The sequence below is a fragment of the Pagrus pagrus genome, assembly GCF_965226575.1.
Source record: "Pagrus pagrus genome assembly, chromosome: 20".
NCBI classification, from domain to species: domain Eukaryota; kingdom Metazoa; phylum Chordata; class Actinopteri; order Spariformes; family Sparidae; genus Pagrus; species Pagrus pagrus.
Genome location: NC_140207.1, coordinates 8,893,189 through 8,903,135, shown reverse-complemented (window position 1 = coordinate 8,903,135; position 9,947 = coordinate 8,893,189). Strand labels below are relative to the sequence as shown.

General features: G+C 44.2%; 2 protein-coding genes across 2 annotated transcripts in view; both read left to right on the top strand.

The window, feature by feature from the left end:
- Positions 1–9,947, top strand: part of acad11 (acyl-CoA dehydrogenase family, member 11) — a 63,711-nt gene that overhangs the window by 27,208 nt on the left and 26,556 nt on the right. The gene's annotated exons all lie outside the window — the stretch shown is intronic.
- Positions 790–9,781, top strand: pcolce2b (procollagen C-endopeptidase enhancer 2b). The gene is made up of 9 exons (XM_084340980.1): positions 790–1,060; positions 1,376–1,484; positions 1,845–2,100; positions 3,154–3,278; positions 3,422–3,558; positions 3,652–3,815; positions 4,735–4,818; positions 8,172–8,339; positions 8,695–9,781. The coding sequence occupies exons 1-9, from the start codon at positions 948–950 to the stop codon at positions 8,823–8,825; spliced, it is 1,287 nt and encodes a 428-aa protein (XP_084197106.1). The 5' UTR covers positions 790–947; the 3' UTR covers positions 8,826–9,781.

Genomic DNA, 9,947 nt, shown 5'->3' with positions numbered 1-9,947 from the left:
GTTGAGAATCAATAACATGGTTCATCAAACATTTATTGAGCAATTGTAAAGATTAAAAACATCAGTTGCAGCTCTCTAATGGCCACTCAGATACTGTTTATAAATGAACTGCACAGTATTTATTACCCACTTACAAAGTATTATGAACATCAATTGCAACTTTCAATAAACAATTGCTAATAAATAGTTTATAAAGCATTTCACTGCTTCTTAATAGTGAACTAACTATCAACTAAAGTGTCATTAACTATAAAATGTCATTTTTTATATATATTTATATATAATTGTTTATTTTAATGATATTATATATATTATAAAGTGTTATCAAACATATATATATTAAGATATCAGAGACAGACAAAAATAGCGAGGACATGACCTCAGCTGTCCAGCAGGTGGTGCTCTCTCGGTCCATCAGTGTTACCTGCGCATTTAATTCTGACAACCTGAATGCAGACGCTCATTTTACTGATATTTCAGGTTGTGTAAAACTTACCCTCCTGTTAGTCCCCCCCTTCACCCCACAGCTGCACAGCACATGCACAGTATGAGCCATCCCACTGCAGGCCCTGAGTTGTCTTGATCAAGTCTCTGCCACATTGATTGAGATGTCAGACCAGTCATCCATGACTTGGGTCGAGTTTATTCATGCCACACCTCATTCAAGCCAGGTGTGCAAAGCTAATGCGAGACCTCACACACCTCCCAGCGCTTCTTTAATCGTTTTCTCCTCTCTCTCTCTCTCTCTCTCTCTCTCTCTCTCTCTCTTTCTCTCTCTCTCTCTTGGAGACGCAGCAGCAGCAGCAGCAGTCAGTCAGCCAGTGTGCTCCGTCCCTCCTACCACGCAGAACAAACGCTATATTCATCTGCTCCAGCTTGCAGTTACTGAAACTCCCCGCAGGAACTCCTGGGTACTTTTTCCCCCACCGGTCCAGCTGCTGAACACAATGCCATTCATGCCACGGGGCGAAAACAGGCGAACAATGTGGAGAACATGCAGTATCTTTTGCGCATGGAGTCTACTGTTCCTGGCAGAGGTCTGTGCGCAGTCTCAGCGGAGGTACACCTTTTATTTTTACTTATTTTTTTAATAATAATAATAATAATTTGAAAGCTTTATGAGTGGTTGAGCAAGGTGTGGAGAATGTGATGTAGCCTGCGGTGGAGGACTGGAGTTTATCCAGAGGAATATTATTCTGCAGTCTGGCGCTGCCTCCAGTCGGGACATGTGGCGCATTCAATGAGATCTGTTTGGAATCAACCGCAGGCTTGTTGTTAACGCTGCACACACGTTTATTGTTTCCGACACATCATCAATTGAAATTTTTGCAGAATAGAAAACATCCTCTCTCTCTCCCTCCTCTGTCCTCTCCAGACCAACCTTCACATGCGGCGGAAACATTACAGGGGACTCTGGAGTGATCGGGAGCCAGGGGTACCCAGGAGTTTACCCCCCAAACACCAAATGCGTGTGGAGGATCACAGTGAGTCCACTTTAATAATCACACGTTGTAGTGAATGATGGTGATGCAACTGGTTGCTAGATTGTTAATTAAAAACACACACACCAAAACAGCTGCAGTGTATAATAGCATGACTCTCTTTCACTAACCCCAAGCTCCTAATTTCCTTCTAAAAATACTTCACCACAGCCAGCTCAAGGCAGTTTTTTGTGCTGACTGGCTCCATTACATTACTGTACATTCAAACAAGTCATGCTGCAACACTGTTTGACTGGACATCATTGGAGTAACAAGCCAACACCCGTGGGGGGATGTGTGACATGTCATGGCTCTCACTAATAATGATCATTATGTGGGAATTGACCTTTAATTCCCACCCAGGTGCCCGAGGGAAAGGTGGTGGTCCTGTCATTCCGCTCCATTGACCTGGAGAGCGACAACCTGTGCCGCTACGACTACGTGGATGTGTACAGCGGCCATGTCAGCGGGCAGAGACTCGGCCGCTTCTGCGGGACGTTCAAGCCGGGAGCCCTGGTTTCCACGGGCAACAAGATGCTCATGCAGATGGTATCTGATGCCAACACGGCTGGGAGTGGCTTCCTGGCTGTCTTCTCTGCTGCTCACCCACACGAGAGAGGTAGGCAAACATGTGAAGAAGAAGAGCATTTGTTTTGTTTTGGTTTTTTCTTGCATGGTAGCAGCTGTGTAGAAAATATCTCGCCGCTACCCAAGCATGTAATACAGAGCCACGTGGGACTGCGCCTCAGCCATGACTTCACCCCATAAAGGAATCTGATACTGGCCCTTGGAGTGCGTCTGTTTGGGCAGAGGGTCAGTGTTTAAAAAGCAAATTAACAAGGCGGTTAAAACAGGAGTCGCTTCAGAGGGATCGGTGCACGGTTCAGACAGAGAGAAATGTACTGCGAATCGCTTCCAAGGCATGCAGACACACAGAAAAACAAACAGGAGGTATAGTTTTTCCAGCGGCCTTTGGGGGTTTCATTTGTCCGACACGGGGGATATGAGTTTCTTTCCAATGTGGACAAAAAGGGAGGAATATCTCGACACATCTCGCAGCACGATGTGGAATTTCTCACTGACAGTTCCTCAGTATCACTTAGAGTTAGTTGACTCAGAGTTAAACAAGCCTCTTCCTTCGGGGTTTGCGAAGTCGCGTCCACTGTTTTGGTGGAATTTTAATGGCTGGTTCTCTGTAGCGAAGGAGCTGACAGCTGTACCAGACAATAGCTATTAACTAGCCTGCCTGACTCTAAACCAACGGATGATAGCACCACTGTTGCTATACTGTCTCTGAGCTTTGTCAAGCCTTTACAGCATAGCATTTGTTAGGTGTCTATTCTTGTCACTGTCACTAATTTGTAGTTCTCGGTAAGGAAACGTCAATCTAAGTGTATGTTACAAAGAAAACACGTCTTACAGATAGCTCGTGTGGTTATTGAAGCGATGTGTCCCAGATGCTCCTTGGAAGCATTGTCTGTTTCTGTTGCACAACACTAATGAGTGTCTTACTTTTAAGGATACGCATAATGACAAAGAAGGCGATGGAGAGCACCGATTACAGCAAGAACGATGAATGCACGCCGGATAAGTTCCCTCAAGGAGCAGGAATGATGTTTGGCAGATTATTGCTGTTTATTATACAAGATTAACTGAAGGCGTTACTCCACAGGGGACCAGTACTGTGGAGGCAGATTGGACAGGCCCTCAGGGACATTTAAAACACCCAACTGGCCTGAGAAGGACTACCCAGCTGGTGTCACCTGCTCCTGGCACATAGTGGCACCAAAGAACCAGGTCAGAATTTCTTTGTGTTGTATGTAAAGTTCTGATAGGAAATGACTGGGTACCCTTTAATCAAAAGGCTGACTATGATAGCCAGATGAAATGCTCTTGCTTGACGAAAAAAGACTTTCTTTGCAATCCGTCTCCTGCTGCAGATTATTGAAGTCAAGTTCGAGAAGTTTGACGTGGAAAGAGACAACTACTGCCGCTACGACCACGTCTCCATCTTCAACGGGGCGGAAATAAACGACGCCAAGAGGATCGGCAAGTACTGCGGAGACAGCCCCCCAGCGTAGGTGATTCTGTCATGAAGATTTTATTTTCACTGACACATCCGTCCCCCGAGGTCCTCTCATTTTACTCTCTCGTCTGGGCTCCCTTGCAGGCCGGTGTTCTCGGATGGGAACCAGCTCCTGATCCAGTTCTTGTCAGATCTCAGCCTGACCGCAGACGGCTTCATTGGACACTACAAGTTCAGACCAAAGAAGTTCCCCACCACCACGATACCACCCACCACCACCACGCAGCCAGTCACCACCAGGCCCATACGTAGGTAGCAACTTTTATCCAATAAATCAGAAGACTTCTAACATCTGTGTTTGTTGATGTAGCTATGAGACGCGCTGTGCTGGCCGTGTACTACTGGATTCTCTTGCTAACATGTGGCGTTTATCGTTCACCCGAACACGAGGGACATCTGGAGTCTGCTTCTGATTTGCGCTAGAGGGGAACTAAGTGCACTTCTTAAGTAAGAGCCCTTCAGAATCCTGCTTCTGGTTCAGAACTCTGCTAAATTCTGCCGCTTTTGTTGCATAAAATGGGACGAAAATGGTCCGTTCAGCAACAAAAAGCCAAACTAAACAGCAGGTCGTGATGCACCGTTCTCCTCTGTACAAACAGTGAAGAGAACATAGAGCACTGGGGACTATTAAAGCTGCAGCACATGTCCGAACACAACTGAAGCTGTGTCTGATGCTCACATTTCTCTTGTGTAGACCGTACGTAACACACGTTCGTATACGGCGCGGGCATGTGTCTGCACCTGCGATCACAGCTCATTTTCATACTTAAAAATCTCACATTCCCCACACGCTGTTGCTTTTTTCCTCTCGGTCAAGCCAGGTTATTCTGGCGCCTCCCTCGCCATGATGTCATACTGTCACAACGCCCTCTGGTTGGCTTATCTTTCCTGACTTTTCCCCTCTCCAGTAAGAATAATATTTAGACAGCTACCTTGTGTTTTCTCTGTGGTTTCCTTTATGGACTCTTCGCTATCTCTAACTCTGAAAAACAGATGTTCACTTGTCGGATTACGTCGCTCTCCTGCACACTCGTGTGACCGAGAACATTCTGCAAATAAACCACAGTAGAAACAGATGCGACCGTAGCTGACATGCTTGAATCACCGGCAGGGAGAAATTACAGATATTGAATATTCTTGTGTGTGTGTGTGTGTGTTTCTCCACAGCCCTGAAGTACTCTGTAGCGCTGTGCCAGCAGAAATGTAAAAGACGAGGAACGCTCGAGAGCAACTACTGCTCCAGCAATTTCGGTAAGAACATCAGAGCTCATTGCAATTTCCTGAAACCACATACAGTCACTGGTATGTTCCAGCCTTGCTCACTTTATGATTGAATTTACCTGCTGTTACATACATACTAATCCTGAAAGGATTCTTGGTAGATTTACGTCAGCACATCAGCCGGCCAAATCTCCCCTAACAAGCAGTTTACAGTCCTGATCATGTCACTGTCTTTGCACCTCTGATTTCTCCCTGCTCATCTCAAAGACGTCCTTGATAGCCTGCGAGGAAGTCAAGGAGCGTATACAGTAGGACACAGTTACCTCCAGTGCAAACACACACACACACACACACGCACGCTCAGCCTCTGACTGTGGGTAAACTGTTGATAAATGAAGGTGTTGATTCATGCTCGGCCCTCCGTTTTGCAACTCTCCCGCTACTGCCATGTTTTCCTCCCGTAGCTGTTTACCACATGTGTTAGATTGGCATTTCAGAGGGTCCGCTTGGATTTGCAACAGGAAGTGAGGAAAGGGGCGAGTGACGCGGCGGCGCGTGTGGAAAAAGTGGCCCCCGTGTGATGTGGCGGCGGGGTCCACACACAATACGCTGCGTCATATTTTTAATGAGGTGGCGAGACTGAAAACAGTTTTTCAAATCAACACTAACTGTTGGTTTTGTTTGTATCTCTTTCAATTGTCAAAAGCAGTTGCTGGTTTACTTCACGTCAGTGTTCAACAGTAGCAGCAGATACAGTAACAGCACTGAAACGGGCAGGCTCTTCTCATCCCTGTCAGGAAATGAAACAGGCAGTTATGTGAAGTCCAGACATATTGGTACCATCAGTGTAAAGAATCCCGTTCATGCTGACAGACACGTGACTCACTGCGCTGACTCCACTATCACTCAGCTGGCACTGCTAAATGTCAGGTCTCTTCCGCAGTGAGCGAGTCCAAACAAGAAAAGTGTTTTTTTTTTGTGCCGGACAGACTAAACAGGAAATGACTGAAATGACTGAAACAGAATAACAAGAGCTGGACAGCGCAGTAGGTAGCAATTCATCATCCATTCTGGTAAGTTAACTTGTGAGATGGTTCCCCTAAAATTACTTAAAGTTCCCATGAAGTCAAAAAAGTCAAAAGTGGCAGAAACACACTGTTTTGTAGGTATTTTTAAAGGCATTTTAGAGCTTATAACTTCCTGGAAAATCATTACAATTTTGATGACTCATCCTGCACACGGGGGCGTATATTGTCGTTTTTTTAGTGTATGTTTCGTCCAATAAATGCGTCTCTATTTTATGACGCTGCCGTGGATTTCTGAAAAGAACAATGCCGCCAGAGCTGAGTGATGCTCAGGACCGGACCTCGCGCATTACTGTACAAAAACACAACTTAATAACTTTATTCAGTGATTTGGATGAAACTGTGTCATGATTTATGGAGAAGATATTTGCTGGCTTTCCCTCTGCTGCCCTCGGACCCCGACTTTCCTGGTAGACAGATACTGGTAGCTTTGTTGCTTAAATAAGCTATAAGTGCTGCTCAATGAGGCTAGCTGCCGTCAGCTCAGTAAGTGGTTCTTGCCGAGTCAGCCAGGTTCCCAACCACCACAGTCACCGATTCTCTATCTGCTTTCTCTCTATATTAGATTGTATCGTACATATTATGCAGTGACCTCTGCTCCACTGACTCACAGCTGCCTGCTGGACAATTATGATATCAGAGATTTACTTTGGCCTCCTCACAGTCAGGGCAACATCCTGGAATTATCTTCGTAAGGCTTTGAATGACGGTAACTGATATCCTTGAAGCTTTTGAGAAGGAGCTCCCGGCTGGTGGCTGGGTGAAGAAGCAGTAAAAGGATATGTTGATGCTGTCATTCATCGTGACATCTTTACAGAGAGGCTGCACTTCACACAAGAACTGAAGAAAGTCAGCACACATTGTTCCAATTTCTCTGACACTATTGATGGTGGCAATAAAAAAACAGATTCCCTCCATTGTAAATTCCAGGCCCTCCTTTTCTGATGCAAACATTTGCTGATGATTCTTCACATTACACATAGTAGCCCTACATGTCTAAACTCTATCCTGTACTTGCCTTTACTTTAGCCTGCAGTGTGATAAAGCGGAGTGCTGCATTTAAATGGTTTTTAAGATGATAGCTGTTGTTTCATCACTTTGATCCAAACTGAAATATCTCAGCAACTATTACATGGATTACCATGAAAAGATGTACAGATATTCACGTTCCCCAGACGATGAACCCTAGTAACTTCGGTGATGCCAACTATTTTCACTGTTGTTAATTTTTTTCAGTCATGGTTCCCAGATGATAGACACTTTTGATTTAAGATGCTTTTCTAGAATGTCTCAAGTGTTGGATGCGTATTTGGAACAAAAATTGATGGCTCCGTCACGATAACTTGATAATTTTGGTGATCCCTGACCAGAGATGTGGACTGGAGTCTTTGTGAAATGGACTCGACTCGATTCGAGTCGCTGTTCAAAGAAAACAAATGACTTGAGACTTGATTTGGAAGTTAAAGACTCTTGGTGCGACTTGACTCGAGACATGATGACTTGAATTAATACTGAAGTGAAGAGAGGTTTTTTATTTAGTTTGTTTAGGAATTAAAAAATCAGTCAATGAAGATCTTTCTCTCCTGATTAAGATTTCTTCCCCAGAACGACACAGTGCACCTTTAACTTGGGACTTCACTTACCTCGACTAAGGACTCAACTTTACATCACTTGCTGAAGAAAAAAATACTCTGGACTTGCTTGAGACTTGAACCAATTGAGTCACATGCATGTCCCTGACTTTCCATCTAGCGCCACCATCAGGTCAAACATGTCATTTCTGCAACACTTGGGTTTATGGCTGAAAACTGCCTGACAAACTGACGTTCCCATCAGCCTCAGCTGTATTTTGTACTCAGTGCTACTAAGGAAATGTGAGCATGCGATGGTGAGCATGGTAAACATTAAAAAAAATTATAGGCCTGTTCAGCATGTTAATCAGCATGATACCATGCAGACGTTAGCGTTTAGCTCAAAGCACAAACAGCCTCACAGAGCTGCTAGCATGGCTGGAGAGTCTTAGTCTCGTTCTTGCAGGCATCGTCTGTCTGACACGACTCAGTAACATCTTCTTTCACTCTGTTGGTTTTCAAAAGTCTCATTATGCTGCTGCTGTCACTCTGCCTGAAGCTCAGACTTTACTTTTAACCACAGCCCAGAAACAGCACTTTGCCAAAGTGATGATTGTGTTTACAGAAATCCAAACTGACATTTCAAGATCCTTGTTTTTATCCCCATTTATGAGGATGTGTTCGTGAAGGAATAACAACTGTTAACACGTATATTTTTCATTCACAGTGATAACCGGGACTGTCATTACCGCGGTGATGAGAGAAGGAAGTATGTTCGCCACGGTCTCCATCATCAACGTGTATAAAGAAGGCAGTCTGGCCATCCAGCAGGCAGGAAAGACCATGAGCACCAAGATCGTTATCCTGTGCAAGAAGTGTCCATTTATCAGAAGAGGTGAGTTCACTGGTGAAGTTAAAATCGGCTCGAGGTCTTTGATGTATGGAGAAAAAAAAAGATCAAATCTAAATTATGCAGTTCCTTGTTGACTGTTTTCAATAACCTATGGCTCTGAGTTTGCCTCCTTTGCTGTGCCGTCACGCTCAGTCGGTAGAGCTCGCCCCAAAGTGTGAGGTGAGCGGCAGAACTCACTGTCCAAGCAGTCAATGAACCATTAAATATGTTTATATGCTGCACGCATATAAACATATGGTATACAGACCTGCCGGGTGGAGATTCTGATATTTGGCCTCCCTGAATGTCTCTGCCGTTCCGCCACTGCATTCAGGTTTTTTTTGTGTGACCTCACCAGGCTTGAACTACATCTTCATGGGCCAGGTGGACGAGGACGGCAAGGGGAAAATCGCCCCTCACCACTTTGTCATGGCGTTCAAGACGAAGAACCAGAAAGGACTCAACGTTCTGAAAAACAAGCGGTGCTGAGGACAGGTGCGCCTGAGGCTCGGCTGTGGATGGAAACAATTAAGCAAAAAAAAACCAAAAAACCAAAACACAGGCTCGACAACAGAAAAACAAAGCTGAATTTGGATGCCTTCACGGAACATAAAATCTAAGATTATTGTATTTATTCATTTCGCTGCAGATCGCATGTTTGTGGAATAAACAAGAAGACTTGAAGTGCTTCCACTCTGTCTTCTATTAAAAGACCAGCCGCTGGGTGTGTTTGGCAACGTCGGATTAATCAGCGACAAAATGAGTTGAAATTTCCACTCCTGTTCTCAGCCCATTCTCACTCAGCGTAGTCACATTCCTGCCATGCCCAGTGCAGGGAATTAAACTGTAGCCAGGAACAAGAGCCCAGAATCGGGAGTATAGCAGCATCTGTTCCAACATCCCATGATTGCACTATTAATTTGACATTTTTTTCATATTCTGTTGTTCAGTTGTTTCCCTTAGAGGCTTTGGAGCGCAATGGGAAGTAACAGTGGGATTTATTATTTAATATGCATTTAACAAATATATCTTTCTGGCACAATAGTCTTAAATTCCACAAGCCTTGATCGATACAGGGGATTTCTCACAATCAAAAGTTTCGCCAACAATCAGCTGATTGTTGTAGGCTTAAGAACCTGAAGTGATTTGTCCGTGTTCATTTCCATGGGCAGGCTTGGGAAGTTTATTTTAAGTGGTGATAAAAAAGTGCAATATTTAATATATAAATGAACCTTTCTTAAACTTTTTATGCTGGTTTCATGTGAAACAAATTGAGGACGTTAGTTTACAGATGCAAAGCACCGCCGCCAGCATATATATCATTTACCTACATTGTTTTTAAAGGCAAAGGTATGAAATGAAACATATTTTCATATGAAAAAGTCTGTGAATATTATTTATATTTTATTGTTTTCATCTGCCCGAATAAAAGTCCTTAATATTTTCCTTTCGTTTGTCTGTTGTCTTTGTACATTCAGCTGGAAATGAAAAAATGCCAAATGATATTTGAATTGGTCCGTTGAGTCTCCTAAGAATGGATCAGGTGTGTGTAACGTGACTCTCACGTGGACTGGACCGCTGGGCAGTTGGCTGGACTGTTGACAGTTTTCT

Coding starts and splice junctions, on each gene's coding strand:
- pcolce2b (XM_084340980.1), top strand. CDS start 948: ATGCCATTCATGCCACGGGGCGAAAACAGGCGAACAATGTGGAGAACA. Junction 2,101..3,153: donor TGCTCACCCACACGAGAGAG/GTAGGCAAACAT, acceptor GTTACTCCACAG/GGGACCAGTACTGTGGAGGC. Junction 3,279..3,421: donor TAGTGGCACCAAAGAACCAG/GTCAGAATTTCT, acceptor CTCCTGCTGCAG/ATTATTGAAGTCAAGTTCGA.